We start from the raw sequence: 15,989 nt of genomic DNA on the forward strand, positions 1-15,989 counted from the left end.
CCTACCAACCTTGTATGACGAGTGGAGGACATACTATAGTCCTCAAGTTATAGACAAGAGCATTTTGGTCTGAAGAGGTTAATGAATTAGAATCACATAATAAGAAAATGGTGGAGCCTAGACCAGACCCCAGGTTCCTGTTGTCTGCATGCTAGTTTATCGTGCTCTTTAGCAATGCCGATCATACAAAAAGGATTTGCCCTGTTTTAAAAAAATTCATTAACAATTCATATAAAGATAGGAGCAATCAAAAACACATGGAACTGAAAAAGTGAGTCTCATCTACTTGCAATAATATTTTAAGATTCCTCAATGCTGTGTAAATGTGTTTAAATAATAATGGCCCGAGAAAGTCACTTAAATTAAATTCACTGTTTTACAAAAGTAAGGCCATGACAAGCCAAGTCAGGAAATTTAAATTTAAAGCTGTCATTCTGTGGTTAGAAAAAAAGCGGAAAGTGAGTGAGTAAAACAGCATATGAACATATCTTTTACACTTGGGTTTTAAATAGGAATAAAGGGAAATTATAATTTAAGAGAAAAATACAGAAGTTCAGAAGGCTTATAACTTAAGTACAGTTTCAGATCTGCCACTGAAAATGTCTACCTCAAGAAATGTTTATTAGCATAATAAACTTATTTCAAAGTGTAAAGCTAATTAAAAGCATTTTGAAGAAGACAGGTAGCTCTTTTCTCCTTGTTGAGGAGGGAGCTTTGCATTCATACATCTGTGTCCCAAACTGCAAGCTTTCTAAGCCAAATTTTATTTCCCCAAATTAGATAGTTTTATAACCTTCTAGACTCCATCCTCTACCCCCATACAATGAGGGAAAAACATGGTATAATTGTCTAACATGAAGATCTCACATATTCTGGGCTACATGAAGAGACACAAATATCAAAAATGTCTCAGAACATTTTTATTATGAGTCCCTGTTCACTGGTACAATGTAAAATTAAAGCACCTTTAAAAAGAAAAAAGAAACTCAACAATTATAAGATTGTGCAGCTGCCACAAATTCCTTTTGGAAGAAGGCTGAGCATAAATAATTTTAAAAACAAAAAGAACATTATTTGTGCCCAATGGATAATATAGCCTCTATGTAAGCATTATAGTTTATGGATTGTAACTCGGAGTTCTGAGATGTTAAAATTCATTGCTTCTCAATGTGTCCACATAACACATGGACATACTTAGCACCCTGATTTTGGTCTCTACACACCTTTTTCCACTGAAAGGATCAGAGCTCTTGGGGGAAATGGTTAATTCCAGGGAGAGAGCAAGGAAATATGACTATTAAGTTATAGCAGTGTAAATGAAATGAAATAGAAAATTCTGTTCCTCAGTGGCATTAGCCACATTTCAAGTGCTTTAGCCACATACGACTAGTGGTTATCAAACTGGACAACAGCATATTGGGCATTTCCATCACTGCAGGAGTTCTACTGGACAACACTGGTCTAGAGATTAAAAGAGATTTAAAAGACTTAACAAAATGCACTGTGTGAAACTGTTTCATTTCTGATTAGAAAAATAAAAAGAATCTTTTTTGGGTTAATGGGGGAAACTTAGATAGAGTCTCAGAATTAGAATATTAAGGAATTATCATAAATAACAATGTGTGATGGTGGTATTAGGTCATATAAAAAAACATTTTTAGAGCTACATCTGGAAGTACATAAATGAATAAATGTTGTATTGTCTGGAATTTTAACACATGATAAAAACAGATGCAGTAAATATGGCAAAATGTTAATAATTGTTAAATCTAAATCAGAATGTTTTCTATAATTCTACGTATGTTTGAACTTGTCATAATAAAATGTAAAACTCATAGCTTCTTGCATTTCTAGTTTTAGAATATCAAATGTGTATAAGCATGTGCATTTCTATGTACATTAGAAGCTAGAACCACAATGGTCCAGTAGTTTGGCCTCAAAAATAGTAATTGCTCTGCCTAAAGTGTTATTGCCATAATTAAGCCAGGGATGATTAAAACTGAAATGAGAGAACACAGAATTACTGTAGTCTTCAATAAACTGTTCTTCTAAGTTACCTAGACTACTGGGTGGATAGACAATCAATTGCCCTATATAAGTGGTAGACATTTTATATTTTAGAAGTATCAAAATTTTAAACTTTTTAAGGAATCATATCTAGTTGTTTTAATTAAAAACACTATGATAAAAATATCAAGACTATTTGGCTAAAATCCCATTCAATATGTGATTTATTTTAAGTACAAAAGCTGTAGGTTATATAAAGTACTCTTAAGCTAAAAAGCCAGACCATGTAAGAAATGCATTTGTTCAGTAATGTTATTCACGAGCAATCTGCCTAATTAAGTCAAATTGAATTACCAATGGAAATATATGATAAAGTATTATGTCCTAAACAGACAAAATTACAAATTGCAAATTACAAATTAGATAAATTGCATAAGAACCTATGCAAATATTGTTGAATTGGGACTACATGAAATAGAAACAATATATGCTTAAATATTGAGATTCATTTGATGAATTTCCCAATATTTATCACAGTAGTTTAAAACATTTTAGAAATCGCCTATTTCTATGGTATCAGAAGCTAGAGCTCCAAGACACAAAACAATGGAAATTCTTGGTGTGTACTATTCATTCATTTAATGAGTATTTCTTAAAATGAATTAGTTATCTATTACAGCAGATTATTAAGATATATTTAAGCAATATGAATCAGTAAAACATATACTGCAGATAGAAACATTGACTCTAAAATTAACTTCTGGATCTCAATTATTTCATTTAGTGGAATTGACAAATACTGCCTTCACTACATGATCTATATGAATGGCTTAATCCCATTATACAGATATTAGAATCTGTAGAGTGCCAAATACGACTCCTTTATATGGCAGAAAATATAGATTAATGAAACAAGGCTCTATTTAATTTTGAGTCTCAAAGATAACTAATATTTCCATTAAATAATATATAAAGACATTAACGATAAAGTTCCATACTGATCAGTTTTTAAAAAATACAATAGCATGTAAGATTAAAAATCTGACAACTTACTTTTTTATAATACTGACAACTTGCCAATTTTATATAACATATCTTTTATATCAGTTCCATGTTCAGCCCTAATGGTTTTGGCCAAACACTATTCAGTTAGGCCCAAGAGCTTTTAGGATTCAATTTTAGTAAAGTAACCTGGGGTTTTCAACTTACCCAATGATAGTTACTCACATCATGATAACTGTCCTCAAATATACTTACATGTTCACTCTCTGAAATTCAGAATGCCTTTTTTCTGACTACTATAAATATAGGTTGAATCCCAGACTAGGTTATAAAATATATGTAAGATTTACTCTAGCTTACTGTACTAACAACAACGGTCAAATTCTAGGCTCTGGAAACCTAGGGCCAAGTATTTTGGAAGGAAGATGGAAAGAAAAACAAAGAATGCATTGCCTTTCTGGAGCCAGGATCAGTCTAGGTAAAATTTTGAAAGAGCTGGTCTTCACCTTGACATTCTTCTAACCTGCTTTCTAGGCCCCCTTTGGCCTCAATGGAGTTTGTTCTCTTCTTCCTGTCCCAGTTCTTGGTGACAGACAGGCCTGACTGACTCAGGAACACTCCAGAAGCCCCCCACACCCTGGCTTTCCCTCTTCTGTGTCCTATATTCCAGTCAACCATCAGTCTCTCACCAAAGCAGCTGGATCAGATAGAGGCCACAGGAAAACAATCTGATTACGAAGCAAAATGTGCCTACAGCCCTTCTAGCTGTATTTGTATTACTTAAAAAATAATACCAAATATCACCAATCCTTAAAAAGGGGAAGTTTTAAGATTCTCACAATTTGGGGGGAGAAAACCTACCACAATGATGGGGAAGCCCTTAAGAGGAGAAAAAAAAAAAAAAAGACAAGTTCTCAAAGCACACCAACCTATTCTGGTTACATTAATTCACAGTACAAATAGCACTTTCCACTTCTATCTCTAGGTTTTCTATACACCTTAGGGTTTGTGAAGTTTCCCTCAGGGTAGCTCAGAGGTGTGGAGGGGAGGGCTCTGCAGGTGGCTGGATGCTGGGCTACTTCATGTTGGGAACTGCTTTAAATACTTTAGGGGAGTAAATTTGCATTCTTTTTTACATTTGGCTCAGGATTAATTTGGCATTTGCTGTATTTCATCAACATACACCTACTTCAGGGTTATAAGGGAAATCTCTTTTGATATTAAAACCCAGGAGCAGACCGTCAACTACGGCTTAGCCACACAATACTGGCAGCTGACTTTCTTATTCTGGTAGTCAAATAGATGGTAATCATTTTCCAACTAGTTAATATCAAACTTAATTTTAAACCCAAATAGTGCCTGAGTTTTGATGGCTTACTAATTAAGCATAAAAGGTAAAAATTTGGAAACAAAAAAAAAAACTATATCCATAAACTTTTTATGACATGTTTAAGAGCAGAAGAGGAAGATATTGACACGTGTAAGCACTGATCTTGCCCTCAGTCACAGTAAGAAATGTTTCACTTCATCACACTTTGAAAACCTGCTCTAATAAAAGCTTATGCTATGTCTCATGTGAGTGGCAATAAGGAATGTTAGATTTTTAGACATCAAGAGTTAAAAAGCATCACTCCTCTATAACTAACGTCTTAAAATAAAAACCCCCCAAAACCCTCCAGATGAGTGTTTTGGTGAATGGCTTTTAAGACACCAATGTTGGAACAGTAATTACCTGCAAGGGACTCACCAGGGACCTGTTTTTAGGTACTGTAAATGCTTTGAGAACATGGTCTTCATCTTCTGATACTGGTGTCATTAAAACGGAACTTGTGAGAATATTCTAAAGGGAAAGAACAATTTGGAATTTAAATGAGCCTGGAAAATATGAGAGCTGACACAATTTTGACACTGTAGAGCGGAGATTATATGAAGTGATACACATGAGCAGGAACAAGTGCGGGAACCTGCCAGAAATTCTCTTCTTGCTGAGCTTAGAGAAGACCTTAGCTAGGCCCCAATCCTAATTCCACTGTGGCAAACACTTCTAAAACAAAAAGCTTTGGGGTCTGACACAGTTCTAGGCAGGAGGTGGGGACTCAAAAAAATAAGAAATCTGCTAAAGGAATTGGTAAATCCATGCTTTTAAAAACGAAAGACTGGGGCGGTTGTGTGGCTCAGTTCGTTAAGCAACTCCCTTCAGCTCAGATCACGATCCTGGAGTCTCAGGATCAAGTCCCACATCAGGTTCCCTGCTCCGTGGGGAGTCTGCTCTTCTTCTGACCTCTCCACTCTCACACTCGCTCGCTCTCTCTCTCTCTCAAATTAAAAAAAAAAAAAAAAAAAAAAAAAAAGTGAAAGACTGGGGCACCTGGGTGGCTCAGTTGGTTAAGCAGCTGACTCTTGATTTCAGCTCAAGTCATGATCTCAGGGTTGTGAGATCAAGCCCTGATCTGGGCTCTGAAATCAGTGGGGAGTCTGCTTGGGATTCTCTCTGCCTCTCCCTCTGCCCCTCCTCCTGCTCTTGCTCTTCTAAAATAAAGAAATAAATATTTTCTAAAAATAAAAATGGAAGATTTACTTAGCGCTAGAGAACTCTTTATTTTGTATATTGGTACCAAAACATTTTAGAGCTACAAATTAATGGCAGTGTAGTATAATGGTTAAAAGCATGGAATTTAGAACAAGACTTTCTGAGTTCTAATCCTGAACCACCACTTATTGGCTATAAAACCTTAAGCAAGTAAGTAAGCCTCCTTGTGCCTGTTTCCCAGTTGGTATTATGGCAAAAATGATGTTACCAATTTTGCAAGGCTGTTGTGAGGCTTCAATGAGGTGATACATCTGAAGCTCTTAGAATGGCACTTACCCCTTAGTACATACTGAATAAAGATTAACAATTGTTATTAGCTCTGATTCTCCATAAAGGACAAGCATTTGCAAACTCCAAACTTTAATGATGGTGGTAACTGAGTGCTAAAAAGAAAGGAGCCATTAAGCCATGACAGGAAATGGAGGAAACAAAGTACCTATCACTAAGTGAAAGAAGCCTGTCCGAAAAGGCTACACTGTGTATGATTTTAACGATACGAAGTCCTGGAAAAAGCAAAACTATAGAGACCGTCAAAAGATCAGCAGTTGCCAGGGGTTGGCAGGGCCAGGGGTTGGTGGTGAAGGGACGAATAGGTAGACCGCAAAGAATTTTTAGGACAGTGAAACTACTGTGTATCTATCCTATTCTAATGGTGGATACATGTCATAAATTTGTCCAAACCCATCGAATGTAGAGCACCAAAGGTGAACCCTAATATAAGCCCTAATATAGACTTTGGGGGAGGAAGGACCAATGATGTTGGTTCATCAGTAGTAACAAAGGTACCACTCTAGTGGGGGATGTTGGCAATGGGGGGGGCTATGCAGGTACGGGGCAGGGGTGTGTGGAAAATCTTGGTAGCTTCACAGCTTTGCTGTGAACCCAAAACCGCTCTAAAAAATAAAGTTTATTTTAAAAAATGGTGGCAAGCAAAGTCATGCACTAGTAAGAACAATGAAGGGTGTCTGCTATAGACACGGACTGACCTCATGCTAGATGCTACCTAAAACCAAACAGGAGGCAATGCAACAAGGAGGAAATACTACCCTTAGAAGACAAACACTTGAAAAGAAAATGTAAAATTAACGTTCTGCTTTCATGGAAATATGTATTTTGGTGCAGGAGATTTTTTAAGTGGCAGGGACTCTCAAATCATAAGAATACAAGTAATGAAAAAATCTGCATGGAAAAGAATCTATTTCCAATATATATACAAAAATTTCTATATTCAGCATTAATAATCATGAGAAAATAGTCATACAACAGAGAACATTTAGAAATAGGATGCATTAAATAGTGCTAAAACCACAGGAGCCTCATGCACCACGCAGAGAATTCCGTGGGGCACCAACATCTCCTAAATGGGCAAGTACTTACTGGCACGTCTGTCACAGGCGATGTCTGTGTGAACAGTTGGGTGTTCAGGCTCTCCCCTTCCCAGTGGTTGGAGCAGAAGAAGTTTCCTGCTTTATCTGTTGGGGATTCCACCTAAAAGCAAACAGGAAGTGCTTCGTTGTTTCTAGAACTTCCCACAGAACACTGACCCTTGAGAGTAAATTTCTATAAAATGAGTAATATCTGAGGATCTATATCTGAGGATTTAATGTATATAATGTTGACTGTAGTCAGTAGCACTGTACTGTATAATTGAAATGGGCTAAGAGAGCAGAACTTAAACGTTCTCACAAAACAATTTTAACAAAAGGTCAACATGTAAGGTGTTGGATGTGCCCATTAACTCAGTGAGGGAGAATCCTTCCACATTGTATGTGTATATCATATCATCCTGTTGTACACTTTAAATCTCTTACAACTTTGTCAATCTTATCTCAATGAGTCAATCTCTGGTCAGTCTCTCAAACATTTATCCTTATATGAAAAAAAATTCCAGAGGCACTATATCCACCAATTGGAAATACTTCTTGTCACCCAAGACAAAACTTTTTCTTTTTTAAAAAGATTCTATTTATTCATTTGAGAGAAAGAGAGAGAGAAAGTACAAGCAGGGGGAGAGGCAGAAGGAGAGGGAGATGCAGACTCCCTGCTAAGCTGGGAGCCTAACTCAGGGCTTGATCCCGGGACCTGGAGGCTATGACCTGAGCTGAAGGCAGATGCTTAACGATCTGAGCCACCCAGCTCCCCCCAAACTAAAACTTTGATCCTTGCAAGTTAGTGTCTTTTTCTTTTACACTAGACACTATTAGATACTATTATTTTAATTTAAATTTAAACTCTCCATGACATCTGAAAATTAAAATTCATGTGTATTAATTATCTATGTGTTTGAGTATCAGTGATAAAAATGTACAGAAAAGAAGTGCCTGCATGGCTCAGTTGACTGAGCATCCATCCCTTGATCTCAGGGTTGTGAGTTCAAGCCCTGCATTGGGCTCCATGCTAGGCATGAAGCCTACTTAAAAAACAAACCGACAAAGTCCAGTAAAATGTCTTCCTCTCTTTTTTTAATCCTCCCTAACACATTTTCTGTTCAAACATGAAGTAGATAGAGGTGGCTTGGCCTCCCAGATGAGAGGTCCCATGCCTACTACAGTTTGACAGTACCTCTTAGCTGCATCTTGTAGAAAAATCTTGTACAAAAAGTGCTGTTGATCCCCAGTCCTGATGCCAGATATATAAGGCTGCCACAAGGAACAGAGGCAGCAGGATTCCCATCTTACTCCCTCCAAAGGATCTTGCGCTTACCTCTTGTTTGATCTTTTTCAGCAAAGGGGGTCCATTTTCTTGAAACTCAGCAACAATGCCAGGTTCGTCCGATTCCTGCTTGATCACATCCTGTAGGTCTTCTACTAGGTGAGATGGTGTTTGAGGCTGAAAGGAAGAGTGGGCACGTGTGCGTCAGAGGACGATTTCTGTCTGCGCTAATCAACCGGCTAACCTTGGGAACTTGGCCCAGACTTACTAGCATCTTCAGAGGACCATATTTAATTTCTTGAGCTGCCAGGGCGTGTTTGAATGGTGTAGGAGTTCTTGGAGAGCTTTCTAGGATTGACCTTTTGATAGCTGGAGTTCTAAAACTTTAAAAAGAAAACAAGTGTTGGTTCAGTTATAGAAGAACATTTGTCCTTCCCATCACTCTACCTATTAAATGCAATATTTTTGTACTGAATAAACTCTGTTATTGATATACAATTGGGTATGTGAATTAACCATATATGTGTTGTTAAGAAAAAGATAATATATATATATATATATATCACATATTACCAAATAGTTCAAATTACGATACTCTTAAGAGGATTAAACTATTTTTTTTTCATCTTTCTTTCATCATTCTGGAGACACAGTGATCCTAGGTTTTTATAATGACTAAAAGCTTTATAAAGATCTGTTGTCATTTACAAATCAATTTGATCTATTCATTAAAACAGGCCCACAACAGAAAACATGCGTTAACCTTTTAAAATGTACTTATTGTAAGTGGAAATTGTAAGATATCATTTTTTAAAGGTTTCTTATAATTCATCTTGATGTTCTCCGCCATTTCTTTGAATTGGGGAAGGGTTTTGTTTTTTTTTTAAAGATTTTATTTATTTATTTGACAGACAAGAGATCACAAGTAGGCAGAGAGAGAGGAGGAAGCAGGCTCCCCGCTGAGCAAAGAGCCCGATGTGGGGCTCAATCCCAGGACCCTGGGATCATGACCTGAGCCGAAGGCAGAGGCTTTAACCCACTGAGCCACCCAGGTGCCCCGGGGAAGGTTTTTTAAAATATAAACATTGCTTAATCACTCCTTAGCTTCTGATCATATGATAGAAGTCCTATCTATAGATAAATTTCAAAAAGGAAACATAAGATTAAAGCATATGAACTACTCAAAGAACCATACCATTGTTATTCTGAGTTTTATAATCAGAAAGGAAAGGAGGTTGAAAATCTTGTCCTTAGTGAAAAAGAAAAAGCCTTACTGAGCAAATGGAACAACTGAATGGAAAAGTTATGTGAGTATGATCTCACTTCTGCATGTGGTCCTACATAGTCCTTCTGAATAGGACTTTTTTTTTTTAAGATTTTATTTATTTATTTGACAGAGGGAGAGAGATCACAAGTAGGCAGAGAGGCAGGCAGAGAGAGAGGAGGAAGCAGGCTCCCTGCCAAGCAGAGAGCCCGATGTGGGGAGGATCCCAAGACCCTGGGATCATGACCCAAGCCAAAGGAAGAGGCTTTAACCCACTGAGCCACCCAGGCATCCCTGAATAGGACATTCTGAAGTGAGTTACAAAAACGTAATCTAGTTTATCTACTGACTTGCCACCCCTAGGTAGTTGTAATGTGCCTAGGACAGGTATAGTCAATGTGGGAATATCCATGATTAGATGCATAAAAATGGGTCAGATATTTGGAGGCTAAATTCCATTAATTAAATGAAAGTAAATAATTTTATTCTTGAACCAAGCACTTACATAGTATTTTCCTTTTGAGTTTTCACAGTCTGGTCTCTATGAAATGGTGTTGTAACAGTCAATTTGTGACCACTGAGAGGTGTGGAAGTTAAAGAAGGCATTTCCAAGTCTAAGTTTTCATGGTTACCAGAAGTGTTTAAGAACTAAATATGGAAAGAAAGAAAAAAAATTACATAAGCACTGATTCTTTATTCAGCCCGACTTAAATATCACACCATGATAACAAGTGAGTATGTTTTACTGACCCATTCTGTAAAATAATAACGATATTAATAGGCACATAATGTTGGACAGGGTATTATTTTATTTCAGTTGGAGTGCAATTTGGAGTGTAATTTCCAAGCAATAAAATCTAGTGTTATTACTGAAAAACTCACAAAATCCTATGAAAATATTCTTAATAAATACTATTTGTCATTAAAGAGAATGAGCTGCATACTTTAAGATTATAAGCCTTAAAGTGATTTTTTGGAAAGTAATTATTGTTTTTCTTTCATGCTGTTTTTTTTTCTCTTTAATGACCTACGAATTATTATGATGGAAGGTTTGCATTATATGGAAAGTTCTTGAATAATAAGATATATTTCTCAGAATGCCATTGTTCTGGGGCAATCATAGGTGTTCCTCAAAAAGTTCTAAGGTAAAATAAGTTTGGGAAACAAACATATCATAATCTCCTCTTGGATATTCACAAAGTGCATCAGTGTCTTTAAAAACTCTGAGAGGTCCTGTAGTAAAGAAACCAATTTTAACTGTGACATAGTGTTTCCCAAGCTTATATTCTTATATATTTAGTTTTTTCTGGAACATCTACTAAAGCCTTGCAGAACTAATATTCTCCAGAACACAATTTGGAAGATACAAACAAATAACAAGATAATTTGGGGGGCGGGTGCTTCATTTGCTCATACTTAAAGCTCTCCTTAAAATAAACTCAATAGACGTACTTGGGAAAATGTGTTAAAGTGCCAAATTATCTAATAACTTCAATCAGGTTAGCAATTAAGGACTACAAGTCTCTGATAAGAATTATAATTTCCATGCCTTGAAAAAACTCTATGCAATGAGAATATTCATGGCAAAAACCATGTTGATAAAATAGTATGGCATAACATAAAGAAGCCAATGTTGAGGAAATTAAAATTAAAACCTAAGTTGTTTTCCTTAAGCATTTGTTCCTTATGCTTTCCCAAAACTTTCCCCACTGAAGTATGGATCAGAACTTCTCAAGCTTCTGGTTGCAACCCAAATGCTCTCCAAACCCAGTTTGGTTCCCTCCTCCCTGGGTCAGTGAATCACAAAATAATAAGTGAACAAACAGGCAGAAAATCTGCTAAAGTTTTTAAGGAGGGGGAAGGGATGGGAGAAAAGGAAGGGATAGAAATGTTAAACTCTAACATTGGAGGAAATAAAAGCACATCCCATGCAACTAACAGTGTTTCAAATCACCCGCAAGAAAGAGAGCATTATGACACAATCAGCAGTCAGCCTACAGACGGCTCCAGCTATGGGAGGCAGTATGACGTGGCAACAGCCAGAGTCAACGATGGAACAGAATCAGTGAGGGCAATAGTAATTAGTCATTTGTTCCAAAGGATTAGTGTCCAGATTATTAAGGCTCAAGTGGCTGTTGAAAATTAGTAAAAGCCGTGCAGAAACCGTGCTCTACCTGTGAAGGGGAGAAGGGTAGGCTTTTGACAGGGGAACGCTGGGGAGTTGAGCTGCTGACGTCAGCAAATACGAAGGAGCTAGAGTCTCCAGTGGCCAAGGGGCTAGCCTGGCCCCGCTTTTTTCGTAGGATGACCAGTGGAAGTGTGCTGTGCCTCGAAGGAGGTGAGGGCTTGAGCGGGTCAAGGGAACCCTCGTTCAACTTGAGTCTGTGCGCCCTCGTGCTAGGCTCTCCTGCAGGGCTAGTCACTCTGCCCTCTCTTTGCTGAAGCTGTAGGGCTTTGCCTGCATGCTGCTGGCTAGGTGAAAACTCTGGTTCTTCACAGAATTCAAAACTGCTGAGATCACACCGTGATGAAGAATCCTGAAACAATGTGGGAGGTGCAGAACTTTGAGACAGTGTGTGCCTGCTGCGTGCCACCACCTGAAACAGCACTGAGGAAGAGATGCTGACGGCGGACAAAACACCTGGCCCTCTTGAGAAATGGCTTCAGGATTCATGATTGTTCTGGGACGCTGCATGGCGGGTCTCCCATGCTGCCTGCAGGCTAGTCCCTGCAGACATGCCATAGGGAACCCCCCAAACTCTCTCACTTCACGCAATCCAAAGCAAAAAGGAAACCTGTTCTAGATGGCACATTTTGGCAAGGGGCATCCTATTTGATGGATATGCCATAAGTATGCTTTTTAGTGACAAAGGAAATGAACTGAGTGTCTACATTTTGGGTGCTGCACTCACATGTATTTCACTAAAGATAGTTTGTCTTAGTGAACCAGCTGGGACTGGGAATCAATAATCAATGTTTTATGGGGAGAGCCATGTACCACCAGTGAACTCCTTCCTGCTTCAGATACATAGAAAGGCTGCTTTTAAGTTCTGAGTAAACACAATTCTTAATGTGCTATCCAAAAGCAAAGCACAGTTCTGGAGAAAGACAAAGAAGTAACAAAGTAAAATAAGTTACAAATAACTCAAACCTCATTTCATAAGCCAGGATCTACTTATAGGTCATTAACTTTACTATTGTAAAAGAAATATGCGTTTTGAAGGAAATGCGTGAAAAGCTACCTTTTATCTGGGTAGTCTATGAATTCAGATCTCTGAAAAACCATAGATGCAAAGGCCGAAATCATACTTCTACATTAATATATGCTAATAACATGATCTTTGAAACAGAAAATGGCTATCACCTGAGAAATGGGTTTCCTAATCCATCTGCAAAAACATAAACTTGTCTTACCAGTTCTACTTACAGAATCTATAAATTGAAGTGTTTCTGCAAATTCTAAGAGGTTCTTGACGTTATCCAGGATGGTCCCTTGGTGAACGATCATGCACCTTGCTGGGGAGGCACTTTCTTCAGGTAGGGAGCCAGGGTCCACAGGCAGAGATGGAGTGGAGTGGTGTTCTTCCAAACAGGAAACAGGTGCACTGTCCCCATGAGGTCTGGTGTGGTCAGCGATGGCGGTGCTGTGCCACCCGGGATAGCTGCATGTGTGGTTCTGGGTCTAAGGCGGGGTTGGGGGGGTGGCAAAGAAAGAGCGGGGAGAAGAAAGGGAGAAGGAACTTAGCAATGAAGTTGCACAAGGTATCAGATGCTGTTGGAGGAAAGATAAAAGTAGTTGCATCACCCAAAACTTGCGTCTATGAAACAGTTGTCAAGATGTTTCCTTTTATCGATGCAAGACCCTGCTTTTTAATAGCGTTAAGATCTGTCACCTCCACGAGCACCCTCACTGTCATCATTTTGCTAAAACTGTAAACAGAGGGACTGTGTCACAAAGTACAAGTCTCACACAGGCCACCTTCAAGATCTACTTTAACATAACTTCCAAAAGGTCACATATAGTTGCTGTGAACTAAGAATTGTCCTGTTAACTTACAGAAAGGCTGGGAGACTCAAGAGTTAGAGTTCCTTATATCTGCATATACTCTTGTTGCTTCTGTCCCTTCTGAATGTTACCAGTTGCACTGAGGCCCTGAAGGGCTGCCAGATCAACGTGGTTAGGAAAGCAGAAGAGCGCACTAACAGAAGTCGCCTTTCAGCATGACCACGCAACAAGAGACATTGCAAAACGTGAACTAAAGTTAAAAAGTGGTTGAACTAACATATGCACAGAACTAAAGTTAAAAAGTGGCTGAACTAACATATGCACATAATCATCTTACTATTTAACCACAAAGGAATCCACCCCTATGAATTCCTACTGGGTATGACATCTCTTTTATTCTCTTTGTTGTTTAACTACATAGGTTACAAAGTACATGTCACATTCTCAGTTCGCAGCCCACCCACCAAAAAAATCAGTAGTGGTCCACACGGCTCTCATGCGTGCAAAAAAGAGAGCAGTCCTGTTATTTAAGGAGCACTTATCCATACCTTCTTCCCATGTATATATGAACAGGCATCAGATCATATGTGAAATGATAAAGGAAGAAAATCTAGCTTAAGAAAAATGATAGAAAAAGAAAAATGTCAAATGAATAGATACCAGAGACAGAGCTTTGTAAAAAATGGCAGATTTTCATTCATTTATATCTGTTAGTTAGTCTTTGAATGGATAACAGTCCTGAGAAAACAAGAGAATCGATGGTGGCCCCCACAAGTGGACTCTGCCACACAAAAAGGCCACCTTCAATTTGGTCAACATACATTGGGATTCCAACTGCATTTTAGCACAAGCAACTTCTCTTCAAACACTATCAATGGATCTATAGTCATGGTTAATGTTGTAGTTAGAAGAGAAGGGAAAAGAGACAGACGATGCTGTCTGTCCCCCATTGAAGCACATGGTTCTGTTCTTACCGGTAGCGCCTGCTGCCCTTTGAGCTCATTCTCAGTTGACATGAGGAGCAATTCTAATTCCTTTATTCGCTTTTCTTTCTCAGGGTCTTCATCATTATAGTGTCTCTGAAATTAAAAGTTAAGAGAGAATAAAATTCAAGGGCCTGACTGGAAGCTGTAGATTCAGTGGTTGTGGCCCACATCGTGAGGGACCATTGGGCTCTCTGAGCCTCAGTGTGAGACCAACGCCAGCTGAATCCAGCCACTGTACAGAGCTTTGGGAAGGTTCTTCCAGATGTAAGGGAGCGATGCGAGATCTGAGTCTCGAGTGGGCACTCACTGATGTGCTGGTTCAGCTGACAACGTCAGAGAACCAGAGAATTCCTGAGCAGGTTTCCTCTAGAAGTGAAGATTGGTAGCTTGCTGGCCAGAACTCCACCCCCCTCTTCACTATGCCCTCTTTTTTTTTCTCTCTCTCTCTTTCACTTCAGTTGGTCAAGTGAAAATAAGTGTTTAGATGAAAGAAATAAAGCACGTCTTTAAAAAGTTTGCTTTGAACAGCCCATGAGTTTCTTGAGGAAAAGGTCTTCAAATGATCTTACCTGAATGGCTGCAGCTGCTGGCTGAGGGACGTTGACTATATTTACATGTAACGCTACAGGATACGGGACATGACTGGAGACCTAGATCAAAAAGGCAGACAAACAAAGGCCGAGTCATTCATGATCACATAGGCATTAGGGGACTTGGCTTCCTAAGGTTTTGCTCTAGGACTGAGGAAAAACAAAACAAAACAAAACTCTACTGATAAAATTCAGGCACAGAGAAAAAAAAGGAAAAAAAAAAACCAACCCTCTAATTTGAAAATTTAGTCAAGCCTTTAAAAACGGCTAAGTAAGTAGTTGAAGGAACATAGATTTAAAGTTCTCTCATTGATCTTGGTGAGTATTCCTTAATTAGAGTAAAGCACAATGAAACACAATGAAAACATAACCTAAAAATCATTCATGAATGTATGAAAGAAGTCATAATGGGAAAAAACTGATGGCTCTAGCTGTTTATTATAGAAATATTTTTCTTGGAATAATTATAAGTTTTAGTAAAGAGCACAGAACTGCCTATGATAGTTCATTCATCTGAGACTTTTCTGGTAAGTCTGTAGTCAAATGTATGGAATAGAGAAGAGTGAAAACTCTTTAGGAATATATTTTGAATATAATTTGCATATGAGCTCCATATTCTTGGCTGTTTCACCATCTGTTACTGTTAGTTATAAGATTAATTTATTGATCTTATTATCTTCTTTCTCCTTATTTTTCTTTTCCCAACCATTATGGAAATTTCCTTCCCTGAATAGAAATACCTGACAATTAGGAAGGAATCACACTGATCCAAAGGAGAATGAAAGGAGAAATCAGATAATGGTGTCACAAACCTGCTCCTGACTCAGAGTAAGAAGGTAAACATGCTGGAAAGGAATAAATTAAGACATTTCTGCTAGATCACTACCAGAAT

At 38.1% G+C, this 15,989-nt stretch overlaps 1 protein-coding gene across 8 annotated transcripts in view; it reads right to left on the reverse strand.

The window, feature by feature from the left end:
* The window catches only part of MYB (MYB proto-oncogene, transcription factor), a 34,201-nt gene that overhangs the window by 7,242 nt on the left and 10,970 nt on the right, over nucleotides 1–15,989 (reverse strand). For 3 of the 8 annotated variants that reach the window (XM_044248326.1, XM_044248310.1, XM_044248335.1), the window contains exons 7-15: nucleotides 15,077–15,157; nucleotides 14,496–14,600; nucleotides 12,943–13,197; nucleotides 11,690–12,052; nucleotides 10,021–10,163; nucleotides 8,520–8,634; nucleotides 8,303–8,428; nucleotides 6,977–7,087; nucleotides 4,742–4,849 (exon numbers count right to left, since the gene is read on the reverse strand). In XM_044248326.1, the coding sequence (XP_044104261.1) occupies nucleotides 4,742–4,849; nucleotides 6,977–7,087; nucleotides 8,303–8,428; nucleotides 8,520–8,634; nucleotides 10,021–10,163; nucleotides 11,690–12,052; nucleotides 12,943–13,197; nucleotides 14,496–14,600; nucleotides 15,077–15,157 (1,407 nt within the window). The remainder of the gene's footprint in view (nucleotides 1–4,741; nucleotides 4,850–6,976; nucleotides 7,088–8,302; nucleotides 8,429–8,519; nucleotides 8,635–10,020; nucleotides 10,164–11,689; nucleotides 12,053–12,942; nucleotides 13,198–14,495; nucleotides 14,601–15,076; nucleotides 15,158–15,989) is intronic. The other 5 variants (XM_044248318.1, XM_044248368.1, XM_044248354.1 and 2 more) reach the window with 5 other exon arrangements.

This window comes from Neovison vison, chromosome 1, assembly GCF_020171115.1.
Source record: "Neovison vison isolate M4711 chromosome 1, ASM_NN_V1, whole genome shotgun sequence".
NCBI classification, from domain to species: domain Eukaryota; kingdom Metazoa; phylum Chordata; class Mammalia; order Carnivora; family Mustelidae; genus Neogale; species Neogale vison.